The following is a 17,448-nucleotide window of genomic DNA, read 5'->3' as shown; positions in this document are numbered from 1 at the left end:
ATTCTCTGAGAAAGTGGTAAGGAAAAGAGATTAGATTATTCAACCACAGCCGAACGGCCGGGACACAGCGCGTGGCGGAAATGGCCGTTATGAAAGGCAAAGAGAAAGAAAGGGCTAGCAGCACCAGAAATACTGCTGGTGTGGACACCACACGCGTGAGAGATACAGCAGTTCAGCGAGGCAGCCGCCACGTGCTGCTGACGTGCCCTGTCTGGCCCTGCTGTAAGACTGCTGTATAAATCAGTTGACACTTCAGACATCCACTGCCTCTTTAAGGTGTCAGTATGCGTCATATGAAGTGCTTTTTAGATAGTCAAATAGCATCTAAAACTCCCTCCGGTCACACCTTTCCGATGTCAAAATTGTACCTTTCCCAAACCGACATTTACACCCACTTCATGCAGTGATTAGCCAGTTGTGCGAGGATGAGAAAGTAAGCAGTATTTAAACTTCACTCTCAAGCCCTCTTTTTTGGTTCGTCACACAGTTACTTCTGTGTTTTCATATGCACAAACGAGCGCAACACTACGAATCCCTTTGAGGACAGACTGTCCTAAAAGTGTGTGCCGTTATCCACATTTGGCATTTGGCCGTTCGGAACAACTATTAACACTTTCACCTGCAGATGTGGTCGACATGTTTGTACAAACTAGTTTTTGAGCTTCCCCGGCCTTTTGTCAACCAGTTCTTTCTAACTCACCTATAATGCACTGCTGTGTAATCTTTTTACACCCGGTAAAGGGTTTGTTCTGACATCAAAGTGATCATCCTACATCCAAATTTAGATTATGAATAAAACTATAGACACTTTCAGAGGATGCGGTCTGCTCTCACCTTGTTTCTCTCTGAATTGGTACACACGGGGTCCTCAGCAGCCAGCGCAATGCTGCTCGCAACAATCACAAGGAGGATGGACATCTCAAAGTAGCGCATAGTGACCAAAAAGTGACAGATTCTCCTGATACTGCAGATCAACAAAGGGGGAAGGTGTTAATTGTTGGTTGATAAAAGCGTGCACACAAAGAGAAAACAATTTTTCAAATAAAAATAAGCGAACACTTCTGCATCTCATTTGATAATCAGTGATTTAGTGGATTTTGTAGCATCTTACGGGTTGGAGGCCTTGAAGATGAACATGCTGTCTGGAGCTACAGCTTTGGGAGGAATCGGAGGTTCCTCCTCCTCCTCCTCTTCGTCCTCGTCGTCCTCGTCTGTTTCATCGTCTTGTTCTGTCTGTTCAGAGTGGTATGCCTCCAACTCTTTACTGTGCACTAAAAACCCAGACAGAGGTGCAAGAGGAGAGTACTAAATGCTTTAGCTGTGCATGGACAGCTATGATAAAGAAAGAACAATGTGAGTCACCGGCACAATGGATTCCTCAAAAGAAAAAAGACTGTGGCACTCTTATCAGATGTCAAACACCTACACACGGTGATCCTGACATTAAATCCCACTTTATGATGCACAGTAAAGGAGTGTGACTGCAGTGAGAAGTGATCACAGCGCTACCTTTCATGGGCCTGAGCTCCAACAGCGGTTGCGCAGACATTTCGATGGCAACGCTTCCCGCCAGGTGAGACATGTCACGTTTGATGGAGACCGGGCGGCTCCCAGACTCGATGGCCTTCACGGTGAACTCCGTGGCCTCTAAGGCGGGCTCCACTGGGGCGTTTTGGTCCGTGTGCCCGCCTTCACCCTGCTCTGACCAGGTAGAGTCCAGCAGCTGCTCACACTGAGGAGGATCGGGAATTTCTCTGAAAGGGAGAAGAAAAGATCACTGGACTTAAATCAATGCAACACCACAGAGAGATGTTACGACACGGAAATCTTTCCTGTGGAAAGAACTGTGCAAAAGCTCTTGTATACTGAACTCTAGTATATTTGTATCATTGTTTACTTAGTTGTACAACTATCTGATAAACAGACATTTCATCTGAAATGTCATTTGCCATCGAGAGAGTTTTGTAGCTAAGCTCGCGGCATGTTGATAGATGGCAATATCCATTGGTTAACCGCTTTTGACTGAAACGTCTCAACAAATATTGAATGGATTGCCAAGAAATTTGTTGCAGACATTCACGTCCACCTCAGGATGATTTGTGATCCCTTTGAACTTTTCATCTGGTCAATTTTAAATTTGTCCAGCACTTTGGTTTATGACCAAAAACCTGCAAAAACAACATTCTCATCCGCAGCAGCTGGACTGTGTTTAGTAACATGCTAAACTAAGATGATGAACACATGGTAAACCTGCTAAACAGCAGCATGTCAGCACTGTCACAGTGAGCATGTTAGCACTCAGCGTGGCTGTAGAATCTTAATCGTACTTTTTCTGTTAAAGGATTTGACACACATTTTCTCCAAGACTGTCTTAAAACAACACTGACATACCAATATGTACCTTTCAATACTTCTTTCTCTTTTCCATAGTGGTCGTGAAGGGATCCCTTCCTAATGTGATTCTGATAGAAGAGATGTGGGACAAAATCCACAGTCCTCGTTCGGTGTAAAAATGTTTTCCAAAGTTCACGTTAAGCAATACGAGGTCTCAGCAGTTAGACAAAACAAATGGATATCTTTGAACGTTACACTCTTTTTTAGGAGGAAACGAAAAGAGAGAACTTAAAAGACAGTAACTTTGGAAAATACACATTTGATTAGTCAAACCCAGACTTCTGAAACGTCATATAATTCGGATGAATTACTGTTCGAATGCATTTTTGCATGAGAGATAGACTGTGGATTTTGTCCTGCATCTCCATGAAGGGATCTCTTCTCAGCCAATAACTTGTTTAATGTACATATGGGTATGTGAATAATGTTTGGACAACCTGGCAACATATCCTTTAAAAGAATAAACAGAGAAATGGCAAGGTGCAATTCTCTCTTAAGGGAAAAATATCCAGGGACATTCCAGTTAAAATGGCCTTCACCTGATTTACAATGACAAAATGGATAAAATACAAGTGTAAAAATAAGTTACAAAGCCACTAATTTCTTTAACGCATTAACGCAACTTGCGATTTTTAGGTAGCAGACTCAGTTTTAAAGCTAGAGTGAAGATGCTGGCATCATATGGAACTAGAAATCCTGAGTAATCCATTGGTACCAACCATACTGTCATACTAGCTTGTCTCGAAGGAGGTTAAATATCGCTCTAAACTTGTGCTAAATTTTGGCGAGGAAAAACTGTCAAGGCCATTTTCAAAGGGGTCCCTTGACCTCTGATCTCAAGATATGTGAATGAAAATGGATTCTATGTGTACCCACGAGTCTCCCCTTTACAGATATGCCCACTTTATGATAATCACATGCAGTTTGGGGCAAGTCATAGTCAAGTCAGCACACTGACACACTGACAGCTGTTGTTGCCTGTGGGGCTGCAGTTTGCCATGTTATGATTTGAGCATATTTTTTATGCTAAAAGCAGTACCTGTGAGGGTTTCTGGACAATATTTGTCAATGTTTTGTATTCTTAATTGATTTCTAATAATAAATATATGCATACATTTGCATAAAGCAATCATATTTGCCCACTCCCATGTTGACAAGATTATTAAATACTTGACAGATCTCTCTTTAAGGTACATTTTGAACAGATAAACAGTGTGATCAAACGCTATTAAATATAGACAATCATGCAATTAATTGCGATTAGATATCTTAATCGACTGACAGCCCTAGTCAAAATATTCTAGAGTTAATGAGAGAGTGTTGAAACTTATAATCCCTCTTCTTCATCAAGGAATACTTGAGAACAGCCTTACCTTCGAAAATCTTCATCAACTTCTGCGTACGGGTTAGTGATGCATGTTCCACCATCGTCTTGGACTGGTCCTCCTTCTGCCTCTGCTTTCTCTCTCTCCTCTCTATCGTCCTTCTCTTCCCTCTCATCAAGTATCTTCCTCTCCTGGCTGTGCGACCGTCTGACTAGTGGCGCCTCATGTGGCGACTGGGTGCAGTCCAGACTCTTGGCTTCAGATCGAGCGTCGCGGTGACGGTGCCGTCTGTGTCGTGCCCCGTCGTCCGGCCCCTGACTGGGTCTGAACTTGCGGGCCATCCTGTGCCGGCCCCCGCCTGTGGCCCGGTGATTACCTCCTCCTGTTTTCTCCTCGTTCAGATTTACCAGAGGGTCAGCTGCCGAAGGGTCAGGGATGGGGATGGTGACGGACATCGGGGGCTCTGGCAGGGGCATCCCCACAGACATGGGAGACCCGGGCAGGCGAGCCGGGCTGGCCTCTGGGCCGTTGTGGGGGATAGTGGGAGTTTCGGCGGTGTCTTCCGTAGGGGCTGCCATCAGCTCCTCTCTGCTTGCCATCTTGCGACGTTTGCGTAGCTGGTTGGCTCTCTGCTCCCACACTGACATGTTAACCTTTCTCCTCCTCTCGCGGCGGGTGACAAAGGCGTTGGAGCCATTGAGGGGCTGTTCCTCCGTGGCCCCCGGCCTGTCCTCGGGCTCCTCTGGGAAGTTCGGCCGGCCTCGGTGGATGGCTCGTTTTCTGTATAGGTAGGGTCTTCTCCTCCCACTGAGGACCACAATATATTTCACATCAATATGGGGCAGCAACAGGCCCAAAATTAAAGGAATTGGTGACAATAAACATCAAGACTTGTGACCATTTAGCAAACCAGTTATATAAACAAATCAAATAAAAGTTGCAAGAAAAGGACAGACCTTTTCTGTGAATTAATAATGTTAGTTAATCAGTAACACAAAAAATTCCCATGGAAAAGTATGCAAAATACTTCAAGGTAAAAAATACAAATACATCCAAAAAAAATTAGGAAAAAATGAAGAAACCTGAGAGTTAAGGACAGATAAAAAGAACAAAAACCACAAGAACAAAAAAGGTAAGGTGCAGGATTTAAGTACAAACAGAGTGTAGAAAAAAAATCTCAATAATTGAGTAGGAAAACTCAAGGGAGAAATTCTGTGAGACAGAGATGCATACAATTTTACTTACTGGTATTCAGATTCTTGTTGTCCATGTAATCAATGAGTGATTATTTGAAAACAAGACATTAGTGTTTTACAACATACACAGAACATTTGTTGTGACACAGAACAAAATGTGTAAAGGGGACGCAGGGTGTATAGGTGAAGGTCATCCAGTTTACACAGGTTTCGAAGGGACTGCAATCAGTTCTTTAAGATTAATAATGTCAAGGAAGCATTCAATTTTATGGCTTTTTCCATTGAATATTTTCTTAATTTAAGGGTCAAATTGATTCGAAAACTGACAGAATATCAAAATACACAACATTTTGGTCAGCGCCACATAACAGGCATAAAACAAGACAACGTGATGGAACCAGCAAAACACTGTAATACACATCAGAATCAGCATCTTGGTAGCTGCAACACGTACAAGACTAACATTCAAATATGTAACAGACAAATGATACATTCAGTGTCACAGCTAGAGTCAGTTACCTGTCACGGTACATACAGTAGGTGATTATTTGCCTTTTCTCTCACTTTATGGAGTCAAATAGTGTCTATATTTTTTTATTGTCTTCTTAAGAGACGTGCTATACATAAAAGCCACCATATTAATAACCAGGAATTTTGCATGTTTTAGCTAACTAGCAGTCACGTAAACATTACTGCCTGCAGTAATATAGATGTTTTATTTCCTGCTTTCAAGTAGGTACTGTCTACCCATTTAGAGATGGCATAAAAATCAGCTTGCAGAGGCTTAAAACGCTTGGAACAAGTAGTTCTTCACAGCGAACATTAATTTCTTTGAAAATGTTCTTTTGGTAGTGACGTTGTGAGCAGGAATTGTTCTTAAAACACTTTCTTTTTGGTGTTATCAGTTTTTTTAGTTTTTTTTATTAAAAGCAAACCCCTTTTATTCAAGAACTAATTAATTTCACATTATCCTTTTGAAAAATATCTCAGGTTATTGCTGATGTGGAAAGGTGAATCGCTACAGAGCGTCTGTTAATAACTGGCACAGTCACTGTTTCCCAGTTGAGGGCTTGAATTGAATAACTTGGTTATTTCCACTTGAACAGCTTCTTTCTGCATTTCAAACATGAAGGAAATATACAGCATATTGAACCACAGCAAATAAAAGGCTTTTGCAAATTTTACGGAAGAAATTGTCATTATTTCCCCTTTGTTAATAAATTAACTTAACAGCCAAAGTGATGAAAGTATAGCAAAGAATAGTTCACCACAACTAACCATAACCTACACGATTCAAATGATCCATCGTGGCTCACGTGCATAAATGCATAAACCAGAATTAAAGTGGGTAATAACATTAATAACAGTTAATTGACAAAAGCTAGATATTAATTAAGACACCAAGTCTTAATCAGTAACACCTGCACAGCTCCTTGCCTCACTGTACACAGCCCATGACAGTAGTTCAGTGCAATCATGGCAATTAACAGCAATTAGCCACATCCTTTACCATAAATTCCCTTATGCATTTACTTCCAAAAGGGTTACTAACAAAAACGCTATGATTAAGACACAATTAAAAGCACTCAACATCCCCTTTTAACCTAAATCGGTAGTTAAAGGTGCTAAATATGGAATTCAGAGCATTTGACTGAGCCAGAGGCTAGCCTTATAATAGAAAAAACATTCATTATTCACTTTTCTTGTACACACACGATGGACTGCACACCAACAAAAACCGGCAACTGAAGTCCCAAATCCAAGTTATCCAGCTAAGGTTAACCTACCTACTACTGCCTGCCGCTAATTGACAATAATTCAAGCTGAACTGTGTGGAATCACATTAGCGGCACATGATTGGTGGAACAAATGTCAATCTATAAAACAACCAATCAGATCCATAGAATATAAAACAGTCCTGCCTTCTCATTCAGTGTCCCTTTTCACACCTTTTCACAATTATATATTTACTAGATTTTCCAACAATTTAGCCTGAATCGTTCATTGTTCATTACCACACAATGATATTCTAATGTATAGAAGAAAAACATTAAATCACTGCACTGAGATGAATTACTTGTGTCAACTTCTGCAAGTTGATTTTCATAATGTACCGGCATGAACTAAAAATAAAGGTCCACCAGGTAAGCAGGAGAAACACATTCATCAGTCTGTAATCGGATAATATTATTTGGAAAATCTAGCTGGTAATATAAATAACCAGAGTTTGTAGTTAATGGCGTAAAACATGCAAAATAATGAGTGCAGTCTTACTCAAGACAAGCTTAGTTAACATTTAATTAACACTCGAGTACTCTTTAGCAATCGCTGTTTTTAGGAGTCATCACTCCGGGTCAGTAATGATGTGACATGTACTGTAGTAACAGCAACTCCATTGTCACAGTCATTGATCACAGAGTCATACTGAATAGGGAATCTTGGTCAAAATCTGACACACGCCAAAGTGTGCCTCTTCCCAGTAGAGTGACACACTGCGACTTCACACTGCTCCCAAAAATCTCTGAAAACTACGTCCTGCCCTCCTCCTGACTTAGTGGATCATTAGGCCTGTGGGAAAGCCACCGGGTCATCGGAGGGAGCAGGAGGTCAGTGTAAGGATCTCATTAACAAAAGAGGTTGCCCATTACCACTCACAGGCCAAGACGGTTACAGAAGGAGTTTCAGTAATGCTGCAAAATCAGTCTGTAAGAGGTCATGCTTTTAAATCAGGCACATTCAATAAACATTCAGAATTATGTCATCAATGCCGTACACATGCCTTTTCTAGCTTTTTTGCATTCACCATGCAACTGGAGGCACCGAGGAGCATTCACCAGTTACACCTGCAACTGGTTCTCAGAGAGTCCACAATCAATGGCATTGTGGAAATATTGACCTTATTGGCTGCACCTAATTGATTTTTTACACATCTTCTCTCCAATAACAGAAGTAGCATCATGATCAAATTCAGGATTACCACCAGTTCTCCAACAAGCATCCATATTGTATCTGAAGTAGGTCTAAGTTTGAATTCACTACTTGCATCTGCTGCCAAAAGACAAAACAATTTGAAGAATCGTGACAAATTTTTCAGCCCAATCTGAATTTTTAATTTTCTCAAGAGGAGAGCTGATCTGAGAAACAGTCACACACTCACGACTAAGAGCTACTTGAGAGTGTTTCATCCTCGAACGCTCATTTTGTTAGCTGTAAACAATAACTTACTCAGATATCAGGCCATCTCTGCCTCTGGCATATCTCTGGTTGAAGAACTCCTCCTCCTCCTCTTCATCCTGATAAAAACAAAGTTAACATTTAACACATTTAATACTGTATCAGAATCAGATTTATTTGCCAGGTACGTGTGCACATACAAGGAATGTTTTGCGTCTCTCTTAATGTACTAGAGACAAGGACAACAAAGCTGGACAAATAATAACAAGATAAAGAATAGACAGGACTGTTATGTACAGAAGCGTATATATAATAAATATTATATAAATATATATATAAAAAGCACCAATGACCAACAATAAAATAAGAAATAAAACATCTAAATACAAGTCAGTACAAGACCAGAACTGCATAAACCTATTAAATATTACACATGTAGCATACATCACTGAATAATAAATATATTTTATTGACAGAAGTGAAAACAGTTCAAACCTTTGTCAGTTCCTGTGCGTTGGCCAGATTATCCACAGCGATGGCCAAGAAGACGTTCAGCAGTGTGTCTGTCGTGAAGCCAGTTAAGAACAAACACATCAAACTGTGGGAACCCGTCATTGTTCGTACTCCACTGAAAAGACTGAAACAGATTTAGAGTTTGTATGAACGTGAGCGCATCTGTTTTTAAAGCATGTTTGCACATTTTCTCTTTGTACCTTTTTAACTTTTTTAAAAAAACTTGCAAAAATATACATCTGTCGCCTGTTCCATCTGTTATAAAGTAACAAACACAGTCCCAGTTCATATAGAAATGTTATTACATTATCAAGCAATTAGCAAACTCAATGAAATATAAACCCATTTTTATTACATTTGGATAATCTTATTATCCAATAGTTGGCCCAGCTGAAAAACTTTAGTCGGCCTACTATATGTCTATATGTCAGCCTTCAAAAGATTCTGTAATCCTTTTGTAAATGTATATTATCACATTAGATAGCACAATGTAGTCTAATATATGATAAATGTGTATTGTAGATAGACAGAGGAAAAAAGGTTCATGAGTGTTGATTGACAGATACTGTTAATATGATGTCTGTATGTTTTTGCATACATTACAGCTCCACATAACATATCCATAGATATGACATATAGACACATAGCGACAGACAACCATTCACACTCACATTCACACCTACGGGCAATTTAGAGTCCACAATTAACATAACCTGCATGTCTTTGGACTGTAGGAGGAAACCAGAGAACCCGGAGAAAACCCACGCTAACACAGGGAGAACATGCAAACGCCACACAGAAGGGCCCCAAGCCAGATTTGAACATGTGACCCTCTTGCTGTGAGAGGCGGCAATGCTAACCACTGGACAACCATGCCGCCCTCCACATAATATATAACGTAATTAAACATTTGACAAAGGTAAAGGTAACTATATTTACTATATTTACATCATATTATCCCCAAAAACATGCATCATTCTGTGACAATTTACATGTTTGCACACACTGATGATGCCACTATCATCCGCTCTCTCTGTAATCCTCCAGAGATGTAACCCCCACTAAAGTAAAGTACTTCTTCCACCACTGATCGTGGTCCGACGCTACATCAGAGCTCTCTTGAATGGTCAATAAGGATACAGTTTCCAAACAGGGTGAGCACTATGAAGTAGATCGATGACCACATGCCGTACTGCACTCCACCCTGCGAGCGAATCCCGTTATACATCACCTCGTTCCAGTCCTCACCAGTCAGAATCTGTGGGCGAATGCACAGAATATTTAGCATGATAAATAATTACATTGCTCTTGTTTGATTGGCTCTAAAAATACATGAAACAGGAGACGTGTTCTCTGTCTGCAAACCACTTCAAGATATGGTATTAAAAATGGCAGCGAGACAAGTAATTACTATGTGTGTTGATCAAAACACCCTTTCACAGCGCGGTTGGTTTTTGTAGCAGATCTGATGTGGATTCGTTCACGTTTCACGTGTCTGATATTCATGTGCGCATATGTGTGCATGGATGTGTGGGATGATAGCGGAGGCAGGGGGTGGAGAGCAAGTGAGCAGTTGTTTAATCTGCGCCTGGGGTGAGAAATATCCCAGGGTGCAATGTGTCATGGAGAGCAGGCAGAATGAGGGGATCTGTGGGAGCCAAACCTGAAACACTGTCATGATGGCAGCTGGAAACGTGTCAAAGTTGGTGGGAGTGTAATCTTCAAAGATGAACCTAGAGGGAAGGAAGATCGAAAGCAGGGTCAGATATGACCAAGGAAGAATAGGAGGAGGAAGAAGAGGAGGAGGATGCAGAGCTATTTTCATCCGGATATGTCATTTCCTCTCCTCTTCATCATTGAAGAAACTGCTGCTCAGTTTGCAGGGTGTGTATAGCTACCATTTCATAACTGCGGCATGATCAGATATGTAGCTTAAAATATTCTATGAAAATCGGCATCATAAATCACGACCCGAAAAGAAAGCTGTCCTCGATATCTCAAGAAGTCAGTTCTGACATCTTTTAAGGCTTTTACTCACCTTCCTCCAAAAAGCTGCATCCCCAGCAGAGCGAACACCACAATGAAGAGAAAGAGAAGAAAAAGCAGGCTGATAATGGACTTCATGGAGCTCATGAGGGACACAACCAGGTTCCTGAGAGAGGCCCAGTATCTGACAGGAAGAAATCACAGACTTTTTTGTCTTTTTTGAACAGAACTCTGTGGAAACATTTATACAGAAATGTACTAAAAGCCAGGCCTAATTCAGCTGAAATGCTGTGCTTTTCGTTGCCCCACTTACTTGGTGATCTTGAAAATTCTCAGAAGTCTCAGCGCCCTCAGTACGCTGATCCCAAATGACATGCCGGGCCTGAAGAAGCCCCAAACCACCTCAAAGATGCTGCCAACAATGACCTGAAAAACATGTCAGCAACAAAAAAATCATGTCCTATGCTCCATCTGACCAGCAGCAGTGAGAGTAGATGTGGGCATTTTGCGCAGCTGTTTTTAATGCCCTCTCAAATCCATTTGTTGCACAGTCATTGATCCTAACACTGTCTGCCATAATCAGAGTCCTGGAGGTCTTAAAGATCACAACTGACCAAGCTGCTTGTTTGGAGGCTGTAATAGCACACCTCAAACTCAAACAGCTAAAGCATAAGCTACTACTCAAGGCCCAACCAGAAGCTTTATCAAGAACTTTTTCTGTCCTATTTTCAAATTTGGAAGTCTCCATTAATGTGTACGTGTAACAAGTCCTTTTTTCATCTTTAATTTTCTCTTGATATAAGCAGCATTATGTATGTCTTTATATGTTTGTATGTGATTAGTACGATTTTATGAAAAAGTTTTACTCGCTGAAAATTGATTAAACAAATGTTAAAATAATAAAATAAACATGTCTTACAAGGATTCATTCAGTTAAAGAGGACCTATTATGCTCATTTTCAGTTGCATACTAGAACATTTTTACATGCTTTTATGCTCAAAATACGCTTTATTTTTCTCATACCGGCTGTGCTGCAGCACCTCTTTACACCCTCTGTCTGAAACGCTCTGTTTGATCTTCTGCCCCGCCCCCCCCCTCCTGAAAAGTCCAGTCTGCTCTGATTGGTCAGCTGGCCCACTCTGTTGTAATTGGTAAACCGAACCAAACTCCTCGGACTCCGCTTCAGCTCCGCTCTAACTAGCTAGCTAGTTTGAGGGTGTGCCAAACTAGCCGCTAGGCAAAATGTGTTAACTTGGTGACATCACCACGTTACAGAAGAAAAGGCGGGACTTCAAGCAAGGTGTTTTAAGGCAGTTCGGGAGCAGTGTTTCTGTGGGGTAGAGTAACTCCTTTTGGATTGTAACTTTGGGCTTTGTTACTTTGCAGACCTTTTACATGCACAAAAAATATATAATATACTAAAGGAAAGGAAAAAAGTACAAAGGCATAATAGGTCCTCTTTAATTAGGATAACCCAAATTCCTAATTTTGCATGAGAAAATTCAACTTTTTCCTTAGTGAAAAAAACAGAATTTCTTTGAGTCAGTTTTTTTTTGTAATATGGAGAATAAGAGATGAAGGACCTCACCCCACAGTCGAATTTGTTGAAAGCTGAATGGAAGTAGAGCCGGAAACCCAGACCATACATTTTCAAAAACATCTCAGCCAAAAACAGCCCCAGGAAAACAAACTCTGCATAGTCTAGAGACGAGAAAACAAAAACACAATTAAATCAAAGGAGAAGGAGGCAACTGTCTGCATTCATCACACATGACTTGATTATTGTTCAAGTATAGAATAATGTAAAAACTCAAACCCACAGAGGAAGGTGGTCAGCCAGTCGGGCTGGTTGTGGTGGACGATGGCAACACAGATGGTGTTGAGAAACACAAGACTGAGCACCATCAGGTAGAAAGTGTCTGTCTTCACCATGCGGCGGATGGAGATGCGTAACATGCGTTCTTTACGCCGCAGGTAGGCAGCGGGACCTCGCCGGCCGCTGCGGAAGTTCATCCTCGATCGCGACATGCCTGAGAGAAAGAACGAGGGAGAATCACAGGAGGGAAAAAGAGAAGTTCAGGACGGTGAGGAAGTGGTTATACGTAGGTGAAATATACCTAGTAGTAACTGAACAGACTGAAATGAAGCGTATGCGTAAATTCAGTCAGGAAGACTAGGGGTGCAATCTCATTCATTCTCATTCATTCTGGGTCTCTCTCTCATGGGCTATTACTATGTCAGCTGATTATGGGCATATCTCTTTTCAGTGACCAATCAGATCTTGCCATATCTCCCTAAACCAATCACATCGTTGTTGTCAAAAGTTTAAAACTGTTCTCCTCTATGCTGCTTTCAGTGTCAGTATCAGCACAAACTGATGCGACCCTCCACCTCCAGATTCATCACATCAGAGCAATCCTGCTCCACTTCATTCATCGGATCTGCATCAATCTTTTCACTACCACCATACATTCAGTGTCTAGACCCGGCGGGAATAATCCTAATCCAACTACGACATCACTTCCCCCTTACTATGTCACATTGGGTCTAAATCGCCAAAAACTTTTACTATTCATAAATTTGTGCACTTAGTAATAAATCACCGTTCAATTCATACGAGTCTCTCCTGACTGAAATGGTAAAGTCCTTCACTCACTGGCAGTAGACGCGTCTGTGTACTTCTCGTCCCCTGGCGCTCCTCTCCGTGCACCAGTCTTCTTACTCGCTCTCTTCAGCACTGAAAATGATCCACAAAAACTTATATGGTTATAAAAATTTCAATATATTTCAAGTGGAAATGAAAACGACAAAGGAAACGGAAAGGAAAGGAAATTCTTGGTAACTAAAGGTCTACCTTAACAGTCTGTAGAGTTATTATACTTTTCTGTGTTATCTAAAAGCGAACTGACTCTGTGGATAGAAAAGTGAATTGAATTTATTCACATTTTGATTCACAGTGCCGGAATTTAGCACTCTAATACCAAGGTCACCTACTAAAAGAGAAAAGAGAGGCTGCGTGTTAGTGATCAGTTTAACCCATGGTTAAGTATGTAACATTGGACATCATGCAAAAAGAAATATAGGAACAAATTTCTTGTATTTTTGTTCATATCCATGATTTGTTCTTATTTTGTTAGTACCCATTGATTTCTGGGATTCACCAACGTTTTCTTATTTTTGCTTTTCTCTTAGGTAAGAGAACATTTTACGAGTGGTCACGAGCAGTCTTACCAAGATAAGAAAAAAATACATCTTGTTTTCACAGTCCACAAATTGTTTGTCCTATGCAAGGAAACATACATTTTTAAATTTGATGAATATAAAGAACGCATGAATATCGTATAATCAAGTTTATATTAGAGAAATTTTGTGGGCTAAGGAAATTCTATTGGTTCATTGATCCCAATTAACACTATAAAAACCTTTGATGATATTGAGTGGCTTACTGTACATACTGCTCTTTGATATCTATCTAGATCTATCTCTTGGGCATGTGCCAGAGTATTTGCACACAGCACAACGTGCCCTTATACAGTATAGTGTTTGGGGGGACGTTACCTATGCTAATATAAAACAATCAGCCACACGCCTCCAATTTATGATTCATCATAAGGGGGATTCATCATTCAGCACACCTGGGTAAGAGCAGATTTGGATGCTTAAGGACGTTTGGTGCGTCTGGAGTTGACTTTTTTTTCTCTTTACAGAAAATTAAGAGAAAATATAAGAGCAATTTAAGACAATGTTGCTGCATGAGTCCCATTGTATGTAACATCTATCGATTGCAGTTATGGTTTTTTAATAATTCAGTTATGGCTTTATTCAGAGATCACAGGACCGTTTCAAAAAGATTTACAATGCACGACGAGACGGAAAGGTGGAAGAGTGTTCTCAGGTCTCTCACAGGCTGAATCAGAGAAGGATTTTAAAACTTCTTCTGCCGCTGATGCCTGAACTAATGAACAATCAATTAGTGAAGAAAGCTCGTGGGATGCTCGCCCCCACTTCTCACTCATCGATTTCACCGTTTATTAGTTTAAATTATAACTTTAATTTCATTCTACTGTCTATTTTATAACGTCCGTCGGGACCCTTTTTTAATTGTTCACTTGCTGTATTGAAAACGATTTGCAGGATTTCATCCATGCAGTTGGCATGAATGAAAGTTGAAAATATAAAGAGGGAGACTGCTGGTCTGATGATTATTGTGGTTACATGTGTTTGGTTTTTATCTCTTTTGCTCCAAGAGGAAAAAAGCTGATTGACTGATCTGACTTCACAGGAATCACCTCATATTTTGTGGTTTATTAAAGTGATTTAATTGTCTTTGTGCGCAGGCCTTGGCCTATAGAGTCGATAATTAAGTGATAAATGTATTACAGCACTCTCAATAACACAACGTGCATCCATGGTAGTCAGATTGCTGTTGTGATTTCTGACTTATTCAGACATGAGGGCGACATGTTAAATTGCCAACATGTATATGTAGCTATGGGGCTTTAGTTTCACCACTGAGACTTAACTGGTAATGTTAAATCAAGCATTAGTATTGTTGCCATGGCTACTTGCAGCTTGCACAATGATTTACAGTACAGAGGATAATCCTTTGACTGGAACTACGTTTGACGTATTGCAATATACATATAAAACAGACACCAGTTAATCCAATCAGACAGAGTATATTTCGTGGCCATGGTATAATATGTAATAATCACAGTTCCATGTGGGTGTGGTTAGTCTAAAGTGTGTGAACTCACCATCTAACGGCGATCTCCCAGAACTTTTATTCTCCTCTGCCAGCATTACCTCCTCTGTAATACAATAAAACACAGACATATTTGTTTTCATTAAGGCACAATTTAAATCATCAGACGTGGAAATATACATTGCAGGGTTGTCTGCAAACATTTACAGGAAGCCATGTAATCATGTAAACACTGCTTTGAAAGGCCGGTATGACCTTCTTTAGAGAAAGAGCTCTTATTCTCTCTTACACTCTCGCAATATCGCTCTCTCCCTTTTCTCTGACTCCCTCTTCCCACACTCACCCACATCCACGCACACATAAATATGCACCACAGCTCTCTCTCTCACACACACACACACACACACATGCGTGTAAACACACACCAATGTGCTTGCACAAAAATTGAAGTCAGTGAATCAGTATCACCTTTTTCTCACCCTCTACTTGCGTGGGAGACTAGCAATGTAGATTTGCCATTACACCACTGTGTGTGTGTGTGTGTGTATGTGTGTGTTTCTGTGTGTGCAACTTAACGGAGCTACTCTACTGTAGATCCAAAAACTGTGTCTGTGTCTGTAGCACAGAGATCGCTTCACAAAATCAGCTCCAAAAAAGATTGACTATTAAGCTGCTAAATTATTATGTAATCATACAGTATCAGTTCATCTTAAATCATCTTTTGTTTTCTAGTCATTGTTGGCTCACAAAATGAATAATGAAATGCAGTTTGTGTTGACATTAAAGAATGAGTTCGACATTTTTCATTTCTTCTATTGCCAAGAGTTAGATGAGAAGATCAATATCACTCTCACACCTGAGAGTGGTATCGATCTTCTCATCTAACTCTAAGCAAGAAAGCAAATAAATGTATTTCCCAAACTAAAGAACAATTCCTTTAAATGCATTTGACTGCTTTGTACAGTTTTAAAAGAGTTATAATTGAATTGCAATTAACCTTCAAACCTTCTTATGCATTTATATACATATAGTAGAGTATAACAGTGATACTCAACAATCTGATAGAGTGCTGGGTGGCCCGCTGACCATTTTCTAATTCACAATGAAAATAAATTGATTCACAATGGGATTTTTGTTGTACTTTTCATTTAAAAAAGGTGCCATAGTGCATTTAAAAAAACGCATCAAAATAGACTTGTTTATAAAAAAAGAAATCCCCCGGATCTCCTGACAGACGTCCAAGCTAAGAATGTTCATCAAATGAATTTGAAAATAAAGAATTTCAAAGAAAGATGAGTTATGGGCCTTTTAATGTTTATTCATTTTATCTGATATACATTATTCATATTTGTTCATTAACTTGCGCGTGGTTATTTTTTGAAAAGGGAAACTCAACTTGCTTTACCCGGTAAAGCAGGTTAAGTTTCCCTGCAGTGTTAACTAGAAAGTTGGAAAAAAGAAAAGAAAAAAGGTCACATAAGAGAGGCTCAAACTCATCCACATCTCTTTCATTCTTATCAAAAACATACTTTTCTGCAGCATCTTAACGTTTTTGGTTTTGTCTGTTGTGAACAAACCTTTTAATGACAGCAGGAAAACATCTGAATCCAAAATGCACTGACTGACAGCAGTTCTCGTGAGTTGAATTTAGAGGTAGTTTGGGTGACTAGACCCAGAAGACCACAGCTGTATGTCGCTAAAAATATCCATGCACAAGACACTGAAGCCTGCCCGCTCACTCACTCACTATAAGCCACTATATATCGGCGTATACCTACATGTGACTAAACAACAAGTGTGCATTTGCAGATGTGAAGTCGTTCTGCAGTACCTGCCCTGTCTATCCAGGCTCGGTAGCCGTTCAGTTCTCTCTCCACCTGCTGCTGGCGGCGTAGCTTCATGAAGGCCCGCCTGTTCTCCACCCTCTCCCTCTCCTTGGCAAACTCTCTGAAGAGGTAAGCATTAAAAACATCATGCATAATACAGACATAAAAACACACCAGTGTTATAAACATATGGGAAGAATCACACTCACCCAGACAGGACTCCCAACACCAGGTTAAGCACGAAGAACGAGCCAATGATGATGAGAGGAATGAAGTACATCCAGTTCCATGTGGTACCCAAGGCATCGTTGGCCTGAAACCCACAACA

At 40.4% G+C, this 17,448-nt stretch overlaps 1 protein-coding gene across 7 annotated transcripts in view; it reads right to left on the bottom strand.

Annotated features, from left to right (window-relative positions):
* Positions 1-17,448, bottom strand: part of cacna1eb (calcium channel, voltage-dependent, R type, alpha 1E subunit b) — a 70,934-nt gene that overhangs the window by 18,295 nt on the left and 35,191 nt on the right. For all 7 annotated transcript variants that reach the window (XM_037787669.1, XM_037787671.1, XM_037787670.1 and 4 more), the window contains 16 exons: positions 17,330-17,433; positions 17,126-17,241; positions 15,347-15,400; positions 13,246-13,326; positions 12,410-12,619; positions 12,178-12,290; positions 10,902-11,014; positions 10,641-10,772; positions 10,266-10,335; positions 9,743-9,860; positions 8,585-8,652; positions 8,141-8,208; positions 3,768-4,526; positions 1,510-1,754; positions 1,112-1,271; positions 835-964 (listed from right to left, as the gene is read on the bottom strand). In XM_037787669.1, coding sequence (XP_037643597.1) covers positions 835-964; positions 1,112-1,271; positions 1,510-1,754; positions 3,768-4,526; positions 8,141-8,208; positions 8,585-8,652; positions 9,743-9,860; positions 10,266-10,335; positions 10,641-10,772; positions 10,902-11,014; positions 12,178-12,290; positions 12,410-12,619; positions 13,246-13,326; positions 15,347-15,400; positions 17,126-17,241; positions 17,330-17,433 — 2,541 coding nt within the window. The remainder of the gene's footprint in view (positions 1-834; positions 965-1,111; positions 1,272-1,509; positions 1,755-3,767; positions 4,527-8,140; positions 8,209-8,584; positions 8,653-9,742; positions 9,861-10,265; positions 10,336-10,640; positions 10,773-10,901; positions 11,015-12,177; positions 12,291-12,409; positions 12,620-13,245; positions 13,327-15,346; positions 15,401-17,125; positions 17,242-17,329; positions 17,434-17,448) is intronic.

Source organism: Sebastes umbrosus, chromosome 12 (assembly GCF_015220745.1).
Source record: "Sebastes umbrosus isolate fSebUmb1 chromosome 12, fSebUmb1.pri, whole genome shotgun sequence".
NCBI lineage: Eukaryota > Metazoa > Chordata > Actinopteri > Perciformes > Sebastidae > Sebastes > Sebastes umbrosus.
The sequence above is the reverse complement of the archived record's forward strand: the minus strand, read 5'-3'. Positions and strand labels throughout refer to the sequence as shown.